General features: G+C 53.5%; 1 protein-coding gene across 8 annotated transcripts in view; it reads right to left on the bottom strand.

Moving 5' to 3' along the window:
• Positions 1-10,019: 10,019 nt before the first annotated feature.
• ZC3H4 (zinc finger CCCH-type containing 4) overlaps positions 10,020-25,038 on the bottom strand; it is a 38,357-nt gene continuing 23,338 nt past the window's right edge. For 5 of the 8 annotated variants that reach the window (XM_081515535.1, XM_081515538.1, XM_081515537.1 and 2 more), the window contains 5 exons: positions 24,378-24,487; positions 19,021-19,385; positions 18,551-18,894; positions 14,971-15,219; positions 12,154-13,856 (listed from right to left, as the gene is read on the bottom strand). In XM_081515535.1, coding sequence (XP_081371661.1) covers positions 12,346-13,856; positions 14,971-15,219; positions 18,551-18,894; positions 19,021-19,385; positions 24,378-24,487 — 2,579 coding nt within the window. In that variant the 3' untranslated portion in view covers positions 12,154-12,345. Of the gene's footprint in view, positions 11,755-12,153; positions 13,857-14,970; positions 15,220-18,550; positions 18,895-19,020; positions 19,386-24,377; positions 24,488-25,038 lie in introns of those variants that run through there. The other 3 variants (XM_081515536.1, XM_081515541.1, XM_081515542.1) reach the window with 2 other exon arrangements.

The raw sequence follows: 25,038 nt of genomic DNA, 5'->3' as shown, positions 1-25,038 counted from the left end.
TCCCTGGTGGTCCAGTGGCTGGGACTCCATGCTCCCAAAGTAGAGTGGGGTGGGGAGCTCCAGGTTCAATCCCTGGTCCGGGAACTGGATCCCACATGCCACAACTGATGATCTTGCATGCTGTAACTAAGACCCAGAATAGCCAAATAAATAAATAAAAATGGAAAAAAAAATTAAAAAAAAAAACACAACTTTTTTTTTTTTTTGCTGCACCACTCGGCTTGTAGGAATTTAGTTCCTGGACCAGGGATCGAACCTGGGCCCTCCTCGGCAGAGTCCTAACCACTGGAGCACCAGGAATTCTCTTAACAATTTTTTAAAATAATTTTATTTATTTATTTTTGGCTGTGCTGGGTCTTTGCTGCTCCTCCGGCTTTTTCTTGAGTTGTGGTGCTCAAGCTTCTCATTACGGTGGCTTCTCTTGTTGCAGAGCACAAACTTAGGGCATGTGGGCTCGGTAGTCGTGGCGCCCGGGGCTTAGTAGCTCGGCAGCATGTGAGATCTTCCCAGATCAGGGATTGAACCCATGTCCCCTGCATCGGCAGGCAGATTCTTTACCCCTGAGCTACCAGGGAAGCCCTAAAATTTGTTTTAAAAGAATATATTTGTATCGGGAACTGATTAGATGTCAGAGACTGTTCCACCATCTCTGGACATGTTAGTGAATTCAATGAACCAAAGATATAAACAAGAGATAAAGAATCAACTTTGGTGGCAGGCCATTTCAGAACGTGGAGGCGATTACAATGACATGTGAAGCCCACAGATCAGCCATTTATTCAGATCGTCCCTGAACAAGATTTCAATATTTTGTCCAACCAGGTGTTCACGGCTCATCTCTCACCCTCTGTTTTGGTCTGAGCTAACTTAAGTCCGGCTTCTCTTCTCCCCACTGGCCCTCAAATGTAGTTTCCCTCACCTTCTGAGGACTGAAAAGCGGGACGGGCCCCCTTGTCAGCTTCTCCTGAGAACCGCTGACCCCAAGAAGACACACTTCCTGAGTGTTTTGCCAGCCACCGTGGTCACTTTTCCTCCATTAATCAACTTCCCCTTTATGGGGAACACCTCTTACCCCAGACAAGCAAAGCCTTTTTCTGTTTGATTTTGAGAGGCTTGCATATTTCTGAGCTCAGAGCATTCTCCTTACTGCAAGTGGGCTTTTTGAATAAAGTTATCTCCGTTCGGAGTTGTTTTTATTTGACGTCTCCATAAAGTTCTCTGGCATTCTTCATTTGGCTACTTCCTGGTTTTTTAACTGCCCTTGGGAAGGTTATCTGATTTTTCTGTTAATTTCCTGATTGGTGACTGCTGGTATATAGCATTTTTCTTGACTAAACGGCACCTCTCCACATTACATCCTTCCACACCTAGATATTCTCTTCCTTGTAAAAATAACTTCAAGGATGTATCCCAGAAAGTGAAGAGGGGAATCCAGAGAAGAGGAGGTGGTGGGTTGTGAGGGTTTTCTACATGAAGGATCGGGTCTCCCTGTGACAATCTGAATAACTTGGTTTATGAGATTCTGGGTAATCTTTTTTTTTTTTTTCCTATCTTTGGCCATGGGGGATCTTAGTTCCCCAACCAGGGATCAAACCCTGTGCCATCTGCAGTGGAAGTGCAATGTCTTAACCACTGGACTTCCAGGAAAGCCCCTATGAGAATCTGCATAATACTAATTTTCTTCTTCCCATTTTGGGGGGATTTTTTCAAAAGATTTTACCATGAAGATTGCTTTTGTAAGCTCGGGTGGCTGACTGGGAGGGCAGAAGTGTCATGTGGTTTTTTTCCCCCCCAGCTTTACTGAGCTATAATTATCGTATAAGTTTGTGTTTAAGATGCACAAAGTGATGATTCGACATACAATATATATTGAGAAATGAGTACCTCAATATAAGGTTAGCTAACACCTCCTTCACTTCACATGGGTACCATTGTTTTTTTTTAATGTGTGGTGAGACCATTTAAGATCTACTGTCCTGGGACTTCCCTGGTGGTCCAGTGGCTAAGATTCCTCACTCCCAATGCAGAGGGGCCTGGGTTCAATCCCTGGTCAGGGAACTAGATCCCACATGCCAAAACTAAAGATTCCATATGCCACAGCAAAAATCAAAGATGCTGCATGCCACAACTAAGACCTGGTACAGCCACATAAGTAGATATTAAAAAAAAAAAATCTACCGTCTTAGCAATCTTCAAGTGTACGACACAGTGATGTAACCCGGACTCACCATGCATTAGGTCCCCAGAACACATTCATCTTCTAATCGGAATTTTGTGCCCATCGAGGACTTTCACCTGATTCCCAAGAAATGTCATTCTGAAAGCAGAACTGTCAGGGCAGGCCAAGCCAGAGGAGCAGCTGGAGCCCTTCCCACTGTCCCCAGAGCTCTTCTGTTACCTACGACTTCAGCGTCCTATACCTCTCCGAACCTGGATGCCCCTGGGTGGACACAGACCTTCCGTCCACTTCTGGTGAAGCAGCTGTTGGAGTAAGAGATGTGAGGAGATGAGATGGAGAGGTTTGAAGGCTCTGGATAGGACCTTTGTTCTCCCTGCCCCTCAGACCCCTCTGGGCTGTTCATCCATCTCTCTGCTGAAAGGAACTCCCCTTTCTGACCTCATGTCTATGCCACCAAACTGCCCCTCCCGCCACCTTTGTATCTCCCTCTGGGATTCTTGGGGGGTCCCCTCACACAATCCCTTCCTTCCCCTCCCACTTCCTTGGCCCCCAGCCCACCAAGGATCAAGACTCTCCTTTAATGTCTCCATGCTCACGCTCAGTTGTGTCCGACTCCTTGCAACCCCTTGGACTGTAGCCCACCAGGCTCCTCTGTCCATGGGATTCTCCAGGCGAGAATACTGGAGTGGGTTGCCATTTCCTTCTCCAGGGATATTCCCAACTCAGGGATTGAACTCAAGTCTCCTCTGTTCTTGCATTGGAAGGGGGATTCTTGACCACTGAGCCACTGAGGGAATCTCCATTCACCTGAGAAATTATCCTGCTACATCGATTTGGTTAGAAGAAGAGACCTTTTCTGCCACTTGCTAGAAAATTGTCATTAGTTTACAAACCTATGATTTCCAAGTAAATGAGGCCCCTTTAGTTGTGATGTCCTTGTTCATTGAGAAGCCTGCACAACCGGACAAGACAATGATATGTCCCGTACACCTGGCAGGAGACCAGAGAGCTGTGTCTTTCCGGGACACCCATGCATCCACTCACTGTCTCTCCAGGCTTTCCTTTGGGGCTCGTCTCCCACAAGATATGGTCTGTGCTTTTGGCACTTAGAGGCCTGCTGGCATGGGGCATTGGCTATTTGTCTTAACAAGGCCCTTCATGAAGACACATCAGATCTCCATGAGGTGTATGAGAAGCACAGACAGAAGACTGGATGAAGTGAGCTGTGTCGGGAAGAAAAGAGTGAAGTAGAGTTCCCTCCAGGGAAGACAGAGCCTGCTGTGACAATTCCTGGGACGTGCTGGGAAGAAAGGGAGGGTTAAGCAGGGCTTAGGGGGAAGGAGTCCTCTCCCCCTCTCCTCCACCAGCTTGTCCCATCTCTTCACTGCTGAGCCTCCTCGAAAGTTGGGTTGTGACTCTGAGGACACAATAAGGTGGGGGCTGGGTCCCCTGCAAGAGTGAGACCCCATACAACAGAAGGCTTCACAGTGCCCCGCAAAGACAGCCCCAGGACATGAAAAAGACAGTCAGGGTGCCTTAGACCCACACTTGCTCCTATGCCTTCCTCTCTACATCTGGGGCTAGAAGCCTGCAAACGCCATTTCTCTGTCTCATTTGCCAGCTAGTTTCTGGCAGTTGAAAGGCAGTAAAAAATAAAAACTGGAAGAGGCAATGGGACAATCCACTCCAGTATTCTTGCCTGGAGAATTCCATGGACAGAGGAGCCTGGTGGGCTATAGTCCATGGGGTCACACGGAGACGGACATGACTGAAGTGACTTGGCACACACCCACACACACACCCACGCACACAAAGAAGTTTTTTCCCCTTGGCTTTTGGCAGTGCCCTGAGGGAGGGCTGCCAAGCTGAGACTTCAGGGGTCCAGCCTGGTTCCTACTTATGCAGCAGAGCAGTCTCTAGGTGACACCACAGTACAGGATCTTAGTTCCCTGATCAGGCATTGAACCCAGGCCCTCAGCAGTGAGAGCATGGAGTTTCAACCACTTGACCGCCAAGGAACTCCCTACCCCATCATTTTCTTGTCACGCTGACCCTAGAAATTCTAGCAGCTTCCTGCAGCTGCTAATCAGTGGTAACCCAATTACGCCTCTTTTACCCTCCAGCCTTTCCAGCCTCTTGGTGTCCAATTCCCTAATTATATTTCCTCTAGCTTAAATGCCTGGAGTGGTTTCAGTTTTCCTGATCAGATACTGATCAAGAGGGAAGGAAGAGCATTGCTCTGGATTTCTCTGACAACCCTGGCGTCTCTTCCTTGGAGATGCTCTCTCCCCAAGATGACTCTGGAGCCAGACTGTCTGTATCTGGAGCCTGACTTTGCTACTCAGTAGCTATCGATCTAGGATAAGTTGCTTAGTCTTCCTGGGCCTCAGCTTCCTTACCTGTGAAATGGGAACATCATAAGACTCACTTCATGGAGCTGTGAAAAATTTTCAATACATGCAAAGCCACCCAGCCCAGAGCCAGCACTGTCTGACGTGCTGTGTGTGTGTGTGTGTGTGTGTGTGTGTGTGTGTGTGTATTAGCGGTTATTGTTTTAGTACATGTGATAGGGTGTGAGGCCTTAAAATGATTTTGGCTGTCTGTTCTAGACTGATGGTGGCCCCAGGTGAGTTAGTTTCCTGTCTGGTTTTCTTCCTTTCCCTATAAAGTGAGGGTTTAGCACGGAATGTGTGTGTGTGTGTGTTAGTCACTCAGTCGTGTCTGACTTTTTGCAGCCTGCCAAGCTCCTCTATCCATGGAATTCTCCAGGCAAGAATACTGGAGTGGGTTGCCATTTCCTTCTCCAGGGGATCTTCCTGACTCAGGGATAGAACTCCAGTCTCCTGCATTACAGGTGGATTCTTTACCGCTGAGCCACCGGGGAAGCCCCAAATTTAACTTATATTAACCAAAAAAGAGAATTCAGCACCCTAGTTGCACTGGCCACAGTTCCAGTGCTTAGCGGCCACAGGTGCCCAGTGGCTGCCATATTGGACGACATGGAGAGAGAGCATTTTCATCACTGTGGAACATTCTAGGGGGCAGTGCTGGTTGAGAGAATAAGACCCGGAGAATGCGATGTGATACTGTTTAAAGTCCGAAGAGCAGCCTGAAAGTAACGAGGAGGGAAGGGAGCAGGAAGTTGACAGGAAGTACCTAAAGTTGACGTCTCTTGAGAGAAACAGAGTAACCACCAGAAGAAACAAGAAAGTGTAAAATTTTTGCCTTTCACAGCGCTACCGGAGATAGCTAGAAGGGATACGGTGGGTGCTATGAAATGAATTGTCTTCCAAAAATTGATATGCTGAAGCCCTAACTTTTAAGGAAGTAATTAAGGTTCAGTAAAGTCATAAAGTGGCGCCCTGATCCAATAGAATTAGGGTCTTTAGATGAGATATCAGTTTTTTCCCTCTCTCGGCCCAACCTACCCTCATCCCTGGGTCCCACTCTCCGCCCCTGTCAGCTCACTCATTGGCTGGAGCAGGCGATAGGGGCGTTGCCTCCACGCAAACCCGGTGGCGTATTTCCAGACGCAGCAACTCAGATCTTAAGACAATGACGCTCCCTGCAGTGAGAGATCCAGGCCACCACACCTCCTTAGTTGGCGATGTAGCCCGATTGGCACGGCACCTGCAAACAATGAGGGATGCCTGGGAGCACTGGGGCTGGGGGACTGGGGCTGACGTGGAAAACAGGAGTGCTGGGTCTCCAAGTATTTCCAACTCGCCGCCTCCTGGACACACAGTGGAAATGCACCTCCTGAAGCCCTTGTAAAAGCTGGCTTAAAACTCAACATTCAAAAAACAAAGATCCTGGTCCCACCACTTCATGGCAAATAGATGGGGAAACTGGAAACAGAGACAGACTTTATTTTCTTGGGCTCCAAAAATCACTGCAGATGGTGACTGCAGCCATGAAATTAAGAGACGCTTACTCCTTGGAAGAAAAGCTATGACCAACATAGCATATTAAAAAGCAGAGACATGACTTTGCTGACAAAGGTCTGTCTAGCCAAAGCTATGGTTCTTCCAGTAGTCATGTATGGATGTGAGGGTTGGACCATAAAGAAAGCTGAGCGCCAAAGAATTGATGCTTTTGAACTGTGGTGTTGGAGAAGACTCTTGAGTGTCGCTTGGACTGCAAGGAGATCAAACCAGTCAATCCTAAAGGAAATCAGTCCTGAATGTTCATTGGAAGGACTGATGCTGAAGCTGAAACTCCAATACTTTGGCCACTTGATGCGAAGAACTGACTCATTGGAAAAGACTCTGATGCTGGGAAAGATTGAAAGCAGGAGGAGAAGGGGACAGCAGAGGATGAGATGGTTAGATCGCATCACCGACTCAATGGATATGCGTTTGAGCAAGCTCCGGGAGTTGGTGACGTCCAGGGAAGCCTGGTGTGCTGCAGTCCATGGGGTCGCAAAGAGTTGGACATGACTGAGCAACTGAACTGAACTGACTGATGCCCTTGAAGTGAGGCTGGCTTCCGGACTTGCTTAGCTAAGGAAACAGCGGAACTGAAGTCCTTGACTGTGGGGAAGAAGCACTTAAGAGCTGGTGGGCTCTTCTCCACCTCCCTCACCATTGGCAAGTTGTCCTACGCGTGGTGCTTCAGCCAATGTGGGTCCCTGGGTGACTGTGATGAGCAGAGCACCCTGCTGACCCGTGGATGAGCCACCAAGATCTGGGAGTCATTACCCGGTGGCTCAGCAGTAAACAATCTGCCTGCAATGCAGGAGACCTGGGTTCGATCTCTGGGTTGGAAAGATCTCCTGGAAAGATCCCTGGGTTGGAAAGATCCCACACCAGTATTCTTGCCTGGGAAATCCCATGGGCAGAGGAGCCTGGTGGGCTGCAGTCCATGGGGTTGCAAAAAGTCAGACGCGACTGAGCAACTAAATAGCGACTTTAATACAAGCGCTCTTCTCTGCCCATATCTGGAACACAGCCTTCAAGGCTCTCCAGGGCCTGCCAACCTCCCAAGCCCCAGGTACCATCTTCCTTCTCTTTGCAGACTTCACTCCAGCCAGTGGGTCATCCCTGCTAGAGCCTGGTGCCGACCACAGGATCTAGTCCAAAGAAGGTCCATGCCCTAAACACTTGAATGACGCTTGTATCACCGCTGTGGCTTCCAACTCCTGCACCGTCTTCCCCCTGCACGAGCCCCACGGGTGTCTCCATGTTCACCTTCCAAGTAGCCACATGCTTGGCCAAGGATGCTGGATCTCTGACGTCTTAGAACCAGACGTCAGACCTCTATTGCCCTCTTGCTGTGCACCAAGGTAGGGAGGAGCACACAATCTGAGCCTGCCAACGTGACTGAGGAAGCCTGAGGGACTTCTGGGACACAGTTCCTTGCCCCTTGTTGCTCACTGGGTAAGTCGTGTCCAACTCTTTGCAAACCCATGGACTGCAGCACATCACTCTTCCCTGTCCTTCACCATCTCCTGGAGTTTGCTCAAAGTCATGTCCATTGAGTCGATGATGCCATCCAACTATCTCATCCTCTGTCCCCCCACTTGCCTTTTGCCCTCAACCCTTCCCAGCATCAGAGTCTTTTCCAATGAGTCAGCTCTTTGCATTAGGTGGCCAAAATATTGGAACTTCAGCTTCAGCATCAGTCCTTCCATTGAATACTCAGGGTTGATTTCCTTTAGAATTGACTGGTTTGATTACCTTGCAGTCCAAGAGTCTCCTTTAGCATCACAACTTGAAAGCATCAATTCTTAGGTGCACAGCCTTCTTTACAGTCCAACTCTCACATCCATACACGACTACTGGAAAAACCACAGCTTTGACTAGACAGACCTTTGTCGGCAAAGTGATGTTTCTGCGTTTTAATATACTGTCTAGGTTTGTCATAGCTTTCCTTGCAAGGAGCAAGTGTCTTTTAATTTCATGGCTGTAGTCACCATTGGCAGTCACCATTTTGGAGTCCAAGAAAATAACATTTGTCACTGTTTCCACTTTTTCCCCATCTATTAGCTATAGAAGTGATGGGACTGGATGCCATGATCTTGGTTTTTGTTAGAGTTTTAAGCCAGCTTTTTCACTTCTCCTCTTTTACCCTCATCAGGAGGCTCTTTAGTTTCTTTGCTTTCTGCCATTAGAGTGGTATCATCTGCCTTCTGAGGTTGTTGATACATCTGGAAATCTTGAGTCCAGCTTGTGATTCATCCTGCCCTGCATTTCGCATGATGTGCTCTGCATATAAGTTAAATAAGCGAGGTGACAATCAGTATACAGCTTTGTCATACTCCTTTCTCAATTTTGAACCTGGCTCATAGATACATGGGAAGGTTCTTTTCTGCTTCGTTGCTTGGCTGCATGAGGAGGTAAAGGCTGGAAGACCCTCTAGCTGTCTTGCCATCACAAGGGGTGGTAACGACTTGTGCCGTCCCAGGGACTCGCTGCCGCCCCAGACCGGCAATGTGGAAGAGGGGCTGAAGCTGGGTGAATTCAGAGTTCACTTGGACTTTACCAAGCCTGGAACCGCCCTACCAACCCTCTTACCTGGGATGATGGGTTCCTGCCTGTTGAAGGTAGCTGAGGGGGAGTCCTGAGTTACAGGTGAAATCGGCCATACTCAACATGGATGAATTAGAAACACTTCAAATATTGGACCCCAGATTTATTTATTTTTGGCTGTGCTGGTTCTTCATTGCTGTATGGGGCTTTTCTCTAGTTGCAGCAAGCCGGGACTCCTCTCTAGTTTCAGTGCATGGGCTTCTCCTTGCAGTGGCTTTTCTCGTTGTGGAGCACGGGTTCCGGGGCTCTAGGGCACTCAGACTTCAGTAGTTGCAACTCCTGGGCTCTAGAGCACAGTCTTAATAATTTGTGGTGCATGGGCTTAGCTGCTCCTTGGCATGTGGGATTTTCCTGGATTAGGGATTGGACCGGTGTCTCCTGGGCTGACAGGCGGAGTCGTTAACCACTGAGCCACCAGGTAGCCCCACAACAGTTTGCTTTTAGCTGAGTGAGACTCATGTCACACTTCCGACTCTCAGAACTGTAAGGTGTCAAGTTTCTGGTTTTTTTCCTTCACCCAGTTTCTAATTTAAACCACTTGGCTTGTATAATTTATATGGCAGTCATGGAAAACTAACAGAGGCCCATCAAAACACAGAAACCAAATTAAGTCCCGAGAAGTGGCTACCCTCCAGGCCAAGTCCTGCTCCCGTCTCTCCCTCGCAGAGCGTGGCTTTCTCAGGGCAGACCCCAGGTTAGCAAGAGGGGAGTGTCTGAGTCCACTAAAATCTACAGTTGTGGAGGCCGGAAGTCCAAGGTCAAGTGGCAGCAGATTCAGTGTTGGGCGGAAACCCTCTTGCCGGATGGCTGTCTTCATGCCACACCTCCACACAGTGGAAGGGGCGAGGCTACTCTGTGGGGTTTGCTTTAAAACAGCACTAATCCCTTTCACAACGGCTTTATCCTCCTGACCTCATCACCTCCCAAAGGCCCCACCTCCAAACTCTGTTGTCTTGGGCGAACAGGTTTCCACAGGAGAATTCCGAGGCAACACAAACATTCAATCTACAGCAGCTAGGGGCCCTGTTTAAGCCAGCCCCACGGTCCTGAGGTCATCCCCGGCCTCTTCTGTGATCCGCATGGGTCGCTGGTGTCCAGAGCTGGAGCTCAGAACTGTGGGAAGCCGTGGTCAACCGCCGGGGGAAGCTGTCTGGAGGTGCCATCCCCACAGTGTCACTGTGAACGTCACCCTGGGACTGACTGGCCACTGAGGACAGACCCTGGTTTCAAGGCTGCACCCCCCACCCCCTTGTCATTTCTGGGGCAAGGGGTGCTGGGGGCAGCACAGAGAGACAAGATCTGTAGATTAGTTTGTTTTTTTTTTAAAATAACTGCATCCTTTAATGGCAGTAATACAATTATTGGATTAAGAGACCACAGGAGAAAGGACAGGTGGTGTTTCTGGAAGACAGATATCGAGTACAAAAAGGGGGTGGAATAGAGTCATGCGACGATCATTGTAAAAATACAGTACATTATATACATATTTGCACCGTCAACTTTCAACTCTGAAATAGTATTTACACTTTTGTTACAATCCTGGTTAGAGAACAATTAATTTTTTTTCTTTAAAAGCTCGGCCTGATGGCAAATGAAAATTTTGGGTGAATTCATAGTCCCATGAGGTTCTTAGGCTGAATATTCCAAGAGGAGGGTTCCAGCTTCTATTTCATCCACAGATTTCAGTTTTAAAAAAGTATTTCATTTTGCTTCTACAAAAGAAAATTCTCAAAGGAGGAAAAAAAAACACCAAACAACCCAACACCCAACCACAGCCACACTGCGTATTTCTTATATTACAAACACCAGGGGCTGCAGCCCTCTACTTCGAGGCCAACACTGGTGGCTTAAGAAAAATCTCACTAATGATTGTTTTTTAAAAAAAAAAGACACAAAGACAAACCAAACCACCCTGATCATGGCACACTGACCCTGTGGGGGTGCCTCTCCCGCCCTTGCTTCTGGCGCCAAACTCTACAACTTTTCCGTTTCTGGGGGAGGAGGAGTGGGACGTTCTTTTAACCTCCCACCCCAAGGAGGTGGGTGGGGTAACCCCCTGGCTGGCTGGGACACCAGGCTTCCTCATTATCAGCAGGAAGAGTCAGGGCCCTTAGGCGAGGTGGCTGAGATGGCAGGATGAGAGAGGCAGGAGACAGTGGGCAGGTGCGGACATACAGACTGTGTCCAGTTCCCCTGAGGTCACGGCGTGGGCCTCTTCTGGGCTCTGTGGACAGGATGGGAGCTCAGCCAGGGTCCTGGGGGAGGTGGGGAGCCCAGGGCAGCCCTTTCGGCTCCCTTCCCGGCTCAGCCGGATGGATGAGAGCAGGATCCGGGCTGTGGGTTCCTTGCCCCGCTCACAGCGGGGGTCCAGCCACCCTCCTGGAGAGGCCAACTTCCCACAGTGTCCTCAGGGCCCCTTCCTGGACGCAGCCATTAAGCCAACACTGCACGTGCCTCTGAACCCATGCCCCCTTCAGCTTGGAAGAAAACCAAACACACCAAAGCCACGGGCCCTGAAGGTAGGCTGTGAGGGGGTGTGGAGAAAGGGCGACACTTTGCTGACAACCACCAGGGCTCCCTCCGTTGGGAGAGTGGGAGCGTGGCCACACCGTGGATCCTTGAGCTGTCCCCAGAGGGGCAGGGGCTGGGGCTGGCACACCGGGCGCATGCCCTGCCTTCCGGGGCCCAGGACAGAGTCCGGCACGAGAGGAGAAAGGCATGGACAGGACAGGGGCTAATACTGACAGAAAACGCGGTCTGCAGGGCCGCTGCCCCACACCAGCAGACTCCAGGTCCCCACCGACTCCAGGTCCATCTCTCACCCCGGAGTCTTCTGTCGCAGGCTGGAGGGCACAGGTTCACGGATGAACTCTGGACGGAGGGGGGCGGGGTGGGGGTGGGGGGACCCTGCGGGTGAATCCAGACGAGACAGCAGTGGGAAAGGACTTTGTTTCTCCCGGCCCAGGCAGCTTCCAAGGGCGCTTTTCTTTCTTGATACTTCCTCGCTTCCACTGGCCCCTGAAGCGGGTCATCACGGCCTGCATGCTGCAGAGGAGACGCAGAAATGCCTAGACCTGCTTCCACGCAGGGCCTGCCCACCGTCTCGGCTCCAGCTCTTCTTGCTCATGCAACACATGGTGCCTTCTCGATGCCTGCTGCTCCCTCCGTCCTGGGGGCTGGGGTGGGGTGGGGTAGGGGGTAGCAGGAGGAGGAGGAGGGGCCCAGCTTTGCCCAGAAAACCCACCAGACCCCCAGCCGCCAGACTGGGGCCCCAGCCTTTAAGGGAGTCCCTGAAAATCGGGCCTGGCCAGGCCAGGTGGAGTGCCAGCTGGGCTGAGGCCCAGGGGACTCGCGACTGTTCACATGCATGTGGAGGTTTCGTTGGCTGGCGCCTAGCAGCCCCGCGGCACTGACCAGAAGTTAAAGATGGTTATATACAATTCATATGTTTAAAGAAGACACTACTTTAAAAAAAAAAAAAAAAAAAACAGAGAGGAAAAAGAGAAAACAAAATAGGAAGAAAAAAAAACACCCAAAACCCCTCCCCCCTCCCCCCAAGCCCCAACTCTGGTCGCTGCCCTTAAATATTGCCCTGGGAAGGGTAGGGTGCGGGGAGCGCTGGACTCCGGCTTAACACTACTGGCAGAAGGGGGAGGCGGTGGGGTCGAAGCCTTTAAACACATCTTTCAGGGACCCAGCGTCCTGCTCACCCTCTTGGGCTGGGCTGTTGCCAGCAAATGGGCTTCCGGAGCCCGTCTTGGGTGCCGGTTTCACGGTCCCGAAGAGGGTGGGCACAGGCAGGCTGTGCACACCGGGCTGGGGCAGGCTGCCCTCTGCTGACGGGGCACCCACGGCGGCTGCGGGGGCCTTGGGCCGGGGGCGGTTGTAACTGTTGTACCTGTCTGTGGCTGTGGCCCCCTCGGCCCCGGGCTTCCCAGACTCGGGCTGTTCCAGGGCAGACTTGCGGACAAACGGGGGGTCCTTGGCCTTGGCGGCTGCAGAGCTCCTGCCGTTGCCCTCGGGGCCCTTGGGCTGGGCGCCTGCGTCAGCAGCCGGCTCTGCAGCTTTGCCCCCCGCGTTGGGAGTCCTGGGGTCGTAGAGGCTGATGCCGCTCAGCACGCTGCTCTGGCCACCCCCGCCACCCTGGCCCAGGCCGCCGGCTGCCAGCACGCGGGGGTCATAGGGGGCAGTGGCCGGCGGGGAGGACTCCCCGCTGGGGCTGGCAGCTGGAGAGGGGACGTCGGCGGGGCTGGGCTTGGCCGCTCGGGAGGAGGCAGCGGCAGAGTCTGTGGGTTTCTGCAGCCGGGGGTCGGTGGGCGTCTTCCGCACTCGGGGGTCACTGGGCTTGTCGCCGGAGCCAGGGGTGGCCGAGGAGCCGGTGACATTGACAGTCTTGAGGATGCGAGAGAGGAGCTCAAAGTCAGGCAGGCTGGAGCTGGCCGCACCGGGATCTGCAGAGTTGCCTGCGCGCGGCCGGGGGTTGGGTGGCCCCGAAGCGGCGGCACGGTGCAGCCTGGGATCCAGGGCTGGCAGGGACTGCAGGGCGGCAGGCACGGGGGGCGCCGCCTCCTGCTTGGGCAGGGGCAACGGAATCAGGTCCTCGGGGCTCCAGAGCACAGTGCGGGCGAAGCTGGGCCGGCTCAGGGTCACGTCCTTCTTGATGTGGCTGAACTGCTGCAGCTGTGATCGCGGGTCCCGCAGCGGGTGCCCAGGGAGCGGCTCCAGGGGAATGCTGACGGCCTTCTCCCGAAGGGCCCGCTCCCCTTCCTCTTCTTCTGCCGGGGGTGGCCCAGACCCCTTGCAGCCCCCGGGACCAGCAGGGCTGGAATGCAAGCCGCCGTCGGGCTTGGAGCTGGGTAGGGAGCGAGCCAGTCGCGGGTCAGAGGGTCCAGTGTCACATGGGCCTGACCCGCTGGAAGCCTCGGCGTGGCGGGAGAGCCTGGGGTCCCGGCTGAGGCGGGGGTCAGCCAGTCGGCCTCCCGTGGGGTGTCCCTTCTGGAGGCGGGGGTCCCCCAGCCCACTGCTGCTTAGCTCTCCAACAGAAGCTTGGGGCCGGCTGGACGTCTGCTGCCTCAGCGTCTTCAGGATGGAGGTGACACTGCTCCCACCGTCATCCTCATCGCTCGAGTACCAGTTCCCAGTGTCACCTGCGAGCAAGCAGACAGGAGCAGGGGGATGGTGAGTGATCACCACACCCGCCACCAGCCCTCTTGGATCCCACGGTAGACTGCTCCCCACCTCTTATCTCTCAGAACCTCTATTTCTCTCGCTTAAAACACCCCCTGCTCGCCCTCCCCACCACCACAGGATAGCACGAAGAGCCAGGGAGCTCAGGCAGGCCAAGCACGGAGCCTGGCAGGTCTCTGGCTGTCGTGGATGGACCCTTCCCCGTGTACCAGCACCGAGCTAAGGGCTTTGCCTTATTTGCCACAACCACCCAGGATACAGAGCTGTCACCATACCCATTTGACAGATGAGAAAAGAGAGGCACCGACACAGCGCCCCGAGGTCGCGGACAAAGCCAGGCCTGAGCTCAGACTCTGAGCCCTGGGCTCCGGCGCTGCCTCCTCACCTCCTGGGCAGACTCAGACCACCCCGCGGCAGACCCGGCTCCGAGTGCCCATGAGCAGTGGCCGCTGCCTGGGCTCTCACTGAGCTTGCGCTCCCAGACCCGTGCCTCCCAGACCCCTCACAGTGTTCCCACATCCCAGGGGAGGCAGTCACCAGCTGGTAAGAGGCGGGGCCAGGTGGGCAGATGCAGAAGCTGGCCCATGTCCAACTCCTTGGTAGGTGCAGTCAGAGACCTCAGGGAGGGGACTGTCCCCCGTTCTCACTGTCCCACTTGCTCCCTGGGCCCTGGCTGCAGGTTCTAGATGCCATCTCTGTCTGCCCCATTTCCCCCGGGGTGGATGCCATCAGGGCACCACTTGGCACCACAAGACTCGGCAGCTGAACCTGGGACTGTTACTGGTCTGTGTCAGTGACTGGCTTTCATCTCTGGGCTTCCTGAGGACACAGTCTGGGGAGCAGGGGCTGAGCGTCTCCCTCCAGCCTCCTCCGCGAGGGTGCGGTCTCCTCCAGGGACCAGCCCACTGCCCTCCTCCATGGGACCAGGGTCTCGCCCTTCTCCGCAGGGGTCCTTCCAGCCACAGGCTCCTGTCCGACGCAGACCCCGGACCTAGGCACGCCCCACCGCTCCCCGCAGGGTGGCCAGGGCCCTCGCCCGTCAGGGAGAGCCCTGCCCCGGGGGAGGACACGTGCCTTCCTCATTTTCCCGGTCCTGCTTGCTGCTCTCAGCCAGCCTCCTCGCTCTCTCCTCCTCCTGCTGCTTCTGCTGGATCCTCAGGTACAGGGCCCTCTGGGCCGAGGGCAGGAAGTCGGGGACACCGGTGCCCGGCTTCGGCCGGCCTGGGGGCCCTCCCTCAGAGAAGCTGTCTGGCTCCAGAGGGTGCTCGGGGAAGAGGTGCTCCCCAGGCTCCCCCGGCAGCTCTTCGTAGTGCCCGTAGTCCTCTGTGGCAGGGAAGAACCGAGTGTTCATGTCGGGAAGGGCCGTGCGGCACCAACTCCGACCCACCCGTGCCCTCAGCTGGAAAACCACCCCTGATGGCGATGGGTGAGAATGCACAGCCCACGCCCTCCTACCCTTCCCGGGAGGGGCCCTAGTAGTAGGGGACGGAGCAGCCAAAGGGCGAAGGGGGGCCCAACTAGGATGCAGCCACTGAGAATGGGGTTCACGGTGAGGTTTAGTGACACGGGCAAATGCTCATGAGGTGAGAACAAGACGGAACGGCGTATGAATGTTTATAAAACGCAAAGAAAAGGCTTTTGAAAAGACAGACAGAGAACAGGCCCTCTGGGAATGAGAGCGGCGGAGGTGTGTGTGTGTGTGGGGGCATGAGATTGGGGGAGGGGGTTGAGGCATCGTTCACTTTTTTACTCCACACATTTCCCATCTGTTTTAATTACTTTTGATGAGCATTAATCTTATAGTCTCTTTAAATAAATAACTAAAGAAAGAAAAACACTCAATCTCACAGTAAGCTCATAATATGAGTTCAATCACGGTAAACAAAGACCCGTAAAGAAAAGAAGAAAATACACCAAAACGTTACTATGGCTACAAAGTCCACCCAGAGGCTGCCGGGCGATTCCTTCTCCTTCCACAAATGTTTCTGGGCAGCTGCTACGTTTAAGGGGTCAGGGTGGGTGGGGGTGTTTCTCCAGCACAGCATCTAGGAAGCAAGCACCAGGCGGAAGGGCTTGCCATCTCTCCTGAAGGGTGGGCAGCGACCGGCACTAGCCGCCTCCCTTCGCAAATGCTAAGGGTAGAGCCAAGGATGGGGGAACAGCATGGCAAGGTCTGTGATGAAGCGCCTAGAGACTGTGTGTGTGTGTGTGTGTGTGTGTGTGTGTGTGTGTGTGTGTGTTGGAGACAGAGTCCAGAGCGCCTAGAGACTGTGTGTGTGTGTGTGTATGTGTGTGTGTGTGTGTGTGTGTGTTGGAGACAGAGTCCAGAGCGCCTAGAGACTGTGTGTGTGTGTGTGTGTGTGTTGGAGACAGAGTCCAGAGCGCCTAGAGACTGTGTGTGTGTGTGTGTGTGTGTGTGTTGGAGACCGAGTCCAGAGCGCCTAGAGACTATGTGTGTGTGTGTGTGTTGGAGACAGAGTCCAGAGCGCCTAGAGACTGTGTGTGTGTGTGTGTGTGTGTGTGTGTGTGTGTGTGTGTGTGTGTGTGTGTGTGTGTGTGTGTGTGTGTGTTGGAGACAGAGTCCAGAGCGCCTAGAGACTGTGTGTGTGTGTGTGTGTGTGTTGGAGACAGAGTCCAGAGACTGCGTGTGTGTGTGTGTGTGTGTGTGTGTGTGTTGGAGACAGAGTCCAGTGAGCACTGCCCACAGGCCATTCTGCAATGATGAAACAGCCCCAACTGCATCTGGCATGCAGCGCCCCTGCTGAGCAGCTGAAATGTGGACAGCTCTACGAAGAAAGTGAGTCCATAATTTAAACTAAACTTCCAGGAGTCAAACGCTTAAATCTTTTTAGAAAAATAAATACTTCCTACATAATCGTATAAGCAAAATGTGAAAAGCCACTTTCTTCTAGCCTCTGAACTTCAGAACATGGGAACTCGGGCTGCTCTGGGCCACAGCCTCACTCCTTAAACAAGAGTCCCACCCAGGCCCCCTGCATCTGACGGTTTTACAATGCTGAAAGTTAAAGGCAACTGAACGGCACTAAAAGGGTAGATTTCACAATATGGGCATTGAGCCAATTACTCCAGAGATACCGTCACCAGCTGGACAGACTTTTTGCTTCCCCACCTGGACCTTCACACACATCTCATATTCATTGTTTAAAGGGGGAAGAGACCCCTCCGGTCAGGGTCACCTGCTTTTCTCATGTGAGAGCATGTCACTAACCTGGCGCCCCGCCCCACACACCTGTTTTCATGCCTCCGCACATTATCTAGACGCCAGCATAAATTCTACCCAGACCTCCAGCCTGGTCAGCTCCCTGACGCCCGTCGCCGTCTCCATGTGGTGTTAAACGGGCACCTCGTGCTTTCTGCAGCCGAAGCACGAGTGCTGAGCTCCCCTCCTCCCAGCCTGGCTCTCTGCAGCACCTCCCGCCCCAGGGATGGTGTGGGCGCCTGCCAAACGACTCTGCCCCCTACAGGCATCCCCACCCGACCCTGCTGCCTTGGCCCCTTGGCTCCATGGTTGGGTGCCTCCACACCCAACCCTGCTGGCTCCCAGTCACCCTGGGTGCCCCTCGCCTCACCTCTGCCTAGGCTGACTCCAGGGCAGCCTGCAAGCTTCCCAGATTCCCCTCCAGCTGCTACGAGCACCCGTGGGCCTGGTGTTCCTCTGCTACCCTCATCCTTCTACAAGCATCCATGGTGCCCGTGTTCCTCTGCTATTCCCATCGTTCTTCCGCCGAGCACACCTCACTGTGGCCCATAGGGGTCTCGTGTGCTGGGGCTTCTCTCCCGTCCTCCTGTCCCAAGCCACACGAAAACCTGGGGATTCCACCAACAAGGTGACTGGCTGGAGCCTCTACCTGCTGCAACTCCCCCCAAGTAAAGCCTTCCTCCCGCTTCACATCCCTCTCCCGTTTGCTTCTCACAAAGGCCTTGGACAGGCGGTGTCGCACCAGAGCACAGCCTCTCCCAGCCCGCCTCCACCCGTCACCCCGGACACTGCCCAGCTTCGCTTCTAGCAATGACCAATGCCAACATGAGCGGCACACTTATTGACATGTTTCCTGTCTGTTTCTCTCCACTGAAACGCAGTCCAGGCTTGCTCTGACCCCAGGCCTGGAAGCACGTCTGGCCCTCTGGACACCTCCCGTCCTCCCAAAGGCTATACACCGTCTCCTATGGAAGCAGCACTGTCATCTATGCATCCTGACCGCCGGACCTTTAGGTTGTTAACAACACGTGTTCTCATTTTAGTATGAAAAGAAGGAAAGGAGGAAGGAAGGTGGTCAGTGTGGGGATAGAACAGCACAGTCCAAGCCAAGAACCAGCCAGAAGCAGGCCACTGGCCGAGGGCACCTCAGCCATAAAGTTCACACCGTTCGGCATCCACCCCCTAACTTCCCACACTCCCAGTCCACACACACCCAGCAAACTTACAAGAAACTAAGTAAGTTATAGTGATGATAACACCCTGCCCGGACTCAACAGGGTGGTGAATCCTACATCACTGAAAAGCTTCAGCCACTCATGGGACAGAGATGGAGTTATGTTTTCAAAGACTCAGACCAAGGAAGGAAACCCCAATCTTCCTGACTACATTCCACTATGCAGGCCCCAGCCGGCTCCCACCCTGAGCCCCACATACCTGTGTCCCCAATGAGTCCCGGCTCCATCTCCATGCCCTCCTGCTGCTGGTAGAAGTTTTCATAGAAGTTCTGGGCTGGCGGGATGGGGGGCATCATTCCAGAATGCGGGGAGTCTCCGGGACCGTAGGGCATCATGGGAGGGCCGCCGGGGCCCATGGGCGGGCCAGGGTTCATGCCAGGGCCCATCGGCATATCGGGGTGCATGTCGGGGTGCATGTCAGGGTGCATATCCGGGTGCATGTCGGGGTGCATGTCAGGATGCATCGGGCCCCCCATCGGCCCTGGGGGTCCCATGTTGGGCCCAGGACCCATTGGCCCAGGGGGTCCTCCGGGTCCAGGGAACCTGGAAGGAGACAATGGTGCCTGTGAGAGAGGCTGCAGAGGAAGGGGGGAGCTGCAGCCTGAGGAGGGCTCTGACCAGGCTCTGAAGTCTCCAGAGACGCCACACGCTGGCCAGGAGGGCACTCACCTCACGCCCAGCTTCTCAGCCAGCTGCCCCGTGGGCCGCACCACTATCTCAAACAAGGAGGGGATCTTCTTATTGTACATGTCCTGCTGCTGCTGCAGCTGCTGTGGGGACAGCGGCTCGTGCGCTGGCAGGGGCATCTGAGGGGGTCCGGGGGGTGGAGGCGGGGGTGGGGGTGGGGGCGGGGGGCCACCCTGCATGGGCCGGCCATTTGGAGACGTGGGGGCCGGTGGGCCGGGCGGGCGGGGCGGGGTGGGCAGGAGGCCCACACCGGGGGGTGGCTTGGGCAGGGGGTTGATGCCCTGCTTCTTCAGCTCCTCCACCTCCTTCTCATCCTCGGCGCCCGCCTCCGCATCGTCCGCCAGCATCTGCGGTGAGAAGGACAAAGCCGTGCGAGTCAAGACGGGGAGGGGCAGGTGATAACGCACCCCTCCAGGGCTGAGACCTGAATTCTCCAAGCAAAGCGCTTCAGCCCCCCGAGACCCTTACAGCGTAAGGCCACCGACCACGAAGCCTCTCGGGAACAGAAATCATGGCCCCCGTACCACCGCTGCATCCACTCCCAGTGACCGGCTGACAGGGCAGCCATTCTTATTCTGCTGTAAAATACATGCAACATACCATGCACTATTTCACCATTTTCATGTAGACAATTCAAAGACATCAAGTACATTCTCAATATTGTAAGACCACCACAATTATCTAGTTCTATCACCTCAGAGAACATACCACGCCCACCAAGAGGCCACTCCCCCAGAAGACGCCACGCCCACTAGCGGTCACGCCCCACTTCTCCTCCCCCAGCCCCTGGCAACCACCCACCTCCTGTCTGTCTATGGATTTGCCTGTTCTGGACATTTCCTATAGAGAAAGCCCTATAATACGTGGCCTTTTGTGGCTGGCTTCTTCCACTGAGCCTAGTGACGTCTTCCAGGTTCACCCACGGTGCAGCTGTGTCATCTATTTCACGGCTAATAGCTCATGGTTCTGTTTGGATTTTAAGGGCCTCACCGCACTTGCAATCAAACCGCCACCACTTACGAGGACCCGCAGGGCCTGACAGCAGGGCTGGTGTCTGCGGAGGGCTTCGCGGTACGCGGACTCCTCCAGCCTAAGCACCCAACCCTGTGTTTCAGTCCAGCGGACAGCTAACCACTTCCCCCCAACGGGGCCCTAACTGGACTAGGCCTCTTTCTGGGGATTCATTTTTCCCTCCATTCTTAATGTATGGCTCCATGCCCCCCAGTTGCTGGGGTCTTATTAAAAGGTCAGTTCAGAGTGACAGGCCTGGTCTCCTGTATTCACTATGAGAACACCATCAGCTCCCTCCAAAGCACTACCCAAGCTTTGTTAAGATTTTACATTTAGTTGTATCTCTTTATTCCTGGCCTGATGACTACCAACTCCACAAGGGCAAGACCCCCAGGCTCCACCTAAGGCCTGTTACAGGGCAGAGGATGAGTTTCAAAGTCTGGATTCAAGTGGAACATCCCACGGATCAGGATCCTGTGTAGAAGCTGACACCGTGGACCTGCCTGCGTCTCTTGGAAGGCCAATGTGCAATGGGGCCTCCAGCCTGGGCCCCAGCATCTCTGAACAGGACCCTGCCCCAGCCTCCTCCCAACTCAGGCAGGGCCGCCTGTGGTTACAGAGCCGGCCGGGACCTGCACTGCTAGATCCTCAGAGGGGCAACTCAGTGCCCTCAGGTGTAGGCACAACCTAACAAGGTTACGCTTCATTAAACAGGTACAAACTTGACGACAGCTTCCTCCCAACCCGAGGAGGGTCCACCGCCAGCCACTAAATGTGCTCACTCCCTTCATCCCCAAGACTAGGGCCGCATGTCTCCTCACCACTCAGCACAGAACACCAGCACTCAGCAGGAACACTCTGCTGGGGACCGAGGCCATGGAGATCTTTTCACTGCTGACCCCGGCCTGGAGTGAGGTACTCAGCACACAAGGCCACACTGTGTACTCAACAACCAAATGAACCGCAGTGTGGGCCCCCAGGACAGCCTCCTGAAGGTACCGCTGATCCCCAGCGAGGTGGGCCCCCTTTCCCATACTCACCTCCTGGGGCCCCGTGCCTTTAGCTTCCCCACTGCGCTCTGCAGTTGGGGCTTCTGTGCCCGCCCCACGCTGGGGAGGTGGTCTTACCTCGCCGCAGCTCACATTACAGGACTCCCCCCGCCCACCTCATGCAGACCCCACAACACCCCACTGGACCCCAGCTGGGGACATAGCCAGCCCCTTGCGCTCACCCGTCCCCACCACCCGCCCTGGGTCCCGAGTGCTGCCTGAGGGCAGGCGCTGAACCACATTGGAGCCCCAGACACTGACACGTAAGAGATGCTGTCCCTCCCTGTGAAACTCTGAACCCAAACCATCCAGGCCGTCCCTCGGTACATCAAGTCCTACAGACTCCTGGGCCTCTGTGCAGCAAAGAGGCCCTCACACCAGACCACCAGGCCCTGCCGGGGCGCCACAACCCACCTCACCTCCAGAACTGATTCTGAATGATCCTTGGGTTCCCAAAGTTCAGAGGCACGCTGTCAGTGGAAAAGGAGTGCCACACCGGCAGACACACACGGATGTGTGGGGCAAGCTTCATCGGGCCAAAGAAATAAGCTAGTGTCTGTTAAAAATCCTAAGCTTCTGCCCCAAACTAGAAACAAATAAAATGTTCAACTGGTGACTAGATAAACAGTATCTCACATCATCTATAGAGTGGGGTAGTACTCAGGAACTAACAGTGATGAACAATAGTCATGAACCACCAATACTTGCAACAACGTGGATGAGAAGCCAGATTCAAAACCACACACACATTTAGAAGCTACATTCCATATAAATCTATTCGTATGACTTCCTTGGAAAGCCAAAACTACAGGGACAGAAAATGGATAAGCAATCACTATGGGCTGGAGATACGACAGGTGCTGACTACAAAAGGGGGAGTCTTGAGGGTGAAAGAATGACTTTTCTCTAGCTAGATTGTGAGGTGGTTGCATGACTCTGTCTGTCTTGTCAAAACTCAAAGAAAGGGTTTTTTTTTTTTAAACTGGATACACACTATACCTTGACAAACCTGACTATCAAACAGTGTATGAATAAATCAGTAACTGAAGGATTTAATGATAAAGAACCATAGTGTTGTGCCACTTACTTTTAAGCAAGTGATAAAACAAATGGGGCAAAATAATGCTAAACAAGGTATCTCAGGAGGAAGAATTCTTGCCACTCGCTCTCAAAGAACCATCACCAACAGCCACAAAGGCAGGCACGTCTCAAACCTGGAGTGGACAGCTGGACGCTGATGTATCTGGACAGACAGAAATGTCACTGAGACATAAGAAAACAAGGCTGCAGAGAAGGGAGGGAGAGCGAGCACAGAGGAGGGAGTGGCGAAGGCCCCCATCCTCAGTGGCACCACAGCCTGGCCCCAAGGGGGGGCCCAGGAGCCTCAGGTCCCATCCCTGGGGGTCGGGCTGCAACTCTGTCCAGGAGAGGAGGAGACAGCTTACCTCCCGCCTTTATCAGGGTTATTACTCTGGGCCCGTCGTAAAAGTTGAAGTTTTACCTTCTAACTACCCAAATTCGATTCTGGAATGGTTTTTCCAGGTTCAACACTCATTTTTTAAAAAAATATTTATTCATTTTGGCTGCACTGGGCTGTCATTGCTGCACGGGGCTTTCTCTGGTTGTGCTGAGTGGGGACTACTCTCCAGTTACGGTGTCAACACTCACTTTTAACCTACTGAGACTTGACTTGAGATGGGGCATGATACTGATGCTCTCAGACTGTTTATGGCCAGAAATGGAAATGTGCCACCCCAATCTGCTTTGGGTATTCATTAGGGTGTCTTGAGCCATGCTGTCCAATACGGTGGTCACTGGTCACATGTGGCTACCAGGTGCTTGAAATGGGGTTATAAGTAGAAAATAAGCACCAGATTCCTCAGACTTAGTATTAAAAAAAAAAAATACAAAATATCACAAGTTTTTTTCATCTGTTTATTACTTGCTGAAATGGTACTCTGGACATGGATATACTGGATTAAATAAGATACATTGGTAACATTAATATCATCTATTACTTTTTACTGTTTCTAACATGGCTACTAGAAAAATTTGTAGCTCAGCTGTGTTCTTCTCTGACCGCATTGGTCTAGAGTGCAAACTCTGAACCTCCAGGAGGGGGCAGCCCTCAGTCAGAGATGACTCAGTTCTTCAAATGAGAAAGGAAGCCAGCATTACTTTTCCACTCCTAACCCTGAGAATGACTCACAGATTATAGACAGCTACCAGTTACAAAACCCTAATCCTAGGCTCACAGGTCAAAAGGTGTGCCAAAGATGAGCACCTTCTCCCTGATGCTCTCCCAGTGAGGAATGGATGTCCTCTTGCTCTGCCTGTGCAGGGCTTCCCCTCAACACCTCAGGCAGCCCCAGGCCCCATCTAAACAGTGAAGTCACCAATGGGTGGATTCTTGGAAGCTGGCTAAGGCACTGATTCTCCCCATTCTCAAAAAATAGCCCCTCTCCTCAAACCTTCTGGGAACCAGACAGAAGGCGGGAAAGCCTTCACCTGGGACAAACATTCTCTCACACCCAATCACCCTATGATGAAGTGAAGTGAAGTGAAAGTCGCTTCTACTCTTTGTAACCTACAGTCCATGGGATTCTCCAGGCCAGAATACTGGAGTGGGTAGCTGTTTCCTTCTCCAGGGGATCTTCCCAATCCAGGGATCGAACCCAGGTCTCCCGCATTGCAGGTAGATTCTTTACCAGCTGAGCCACCAGGGAAGCCCATCACCCTATGATAGATGTCAGGAAACCAAGGACAGGAACCGGGGCCCCCAAAGTCCTCAGTCTGACTCCCCAGGGAGAACAAAGAACATGAGGATGAGTTTCAGACGTCCTTTGGCTAGTAAGGAAGCCCCGATATCTCACTGGAGGGGGTCCCCCACCCTCAGAGCTCCCAATGCCGTGTACCTTTTCTACTACATAAAAGACTTGGAAAAAAAAATTGACTTTTCCATTGAAACAGAAGCCACCCGAAGCCTCACTTCCTCTCTGTGCTCCCTGGGCTCTCTGAAGGCCAGCTAGGAAATCACGAGGTGTGTCTGGAGACACACCAGGCCACATTCCTCTCAGGGAGCCGCTCCCCAGTGAACACTGCCCTGGGCAGAGAGAAGACACACACGTGACCGCCCCCATCCTCCCTGCAGAGCATACGGTGCCCGCTCCCTCCTGAACACGGCCCAGCTCCAGGTCAATGCAGCTGGCATCCTGGTCCCACCCGGAGGCCGAGCCCCTGGCCAGCGCCCATTCTGGTCCCCGTCAGCCCAGGCATTACCTTGTCCAAGAGCTCTCGGGTCTCCTCGGTCAGGGGGTCGTGAGAGAACATGCAGTCATCGCCGTTGATACAGTTCCCAGTCGTGTGGTACAGCTTACACGGGAAATCACGTTCACGTCAAGTTAAGGCGAATGCCTCACCTCACGAAACCCACCCAAGGACAGAAACCAAGCCCCTCTGTTTCAGAGAGGAGGAAACTGAAGCCCAGAGAAGTGCAGTGACTGGTTCAGCAGTGCACAGCAGGTTGGCAGCTTAGCCAAGATGAGATGCCCTTTCTGGAGTGCAGCCCGCTCCACCACACAGGCCTTGAGGCCCTGTCCTCAGATCCTTACTCAACGGGAAGAGGAGCAAAGTTCAATGATCTGCCCACGGTTACACAGCCATTTGGAAGTCTCAGAAAGACAGCGGGCAATGGCATGGTCTCGAGAATATACTTGACCCTTGAATGACATGGGGGGCACCAAACCTCTGCCCAGTCAAAAATATGAGTATAATTTATAATCCGTCCTCCACACCCTAGGTTCTCCATCTGTACCGAGGGTATGGAGGATAGATTAGATATAAATTATACTCAAATTTTTGGGTCTTAAGATCCAACCAACTGCAGATCCTGTAGTACTGTGGTATTTACTACCGAAAACAGTTCATGTATGAGTGGACC

Source organism: Giraffa tippelskirchi, chromosome 7 (genome assembly GCF_054371585.1).
Source record: "Giraffa tippelskirchi isolate mGirTip1 chromosome 7, T2T-mGirTip1v1.2.pri, whole genome shotgun sequence".
Taxonomy (NCBI): domain Eukaryota; kingdom Metazoa; phylum Chordata; class Mammalia; order Artiodactyla; family Giraffidae; genus Giraffa; species Giraffa tippelskirchi.
This window is presented reverse-complemented; position numbering and strand designations above follow the sequence as displayed.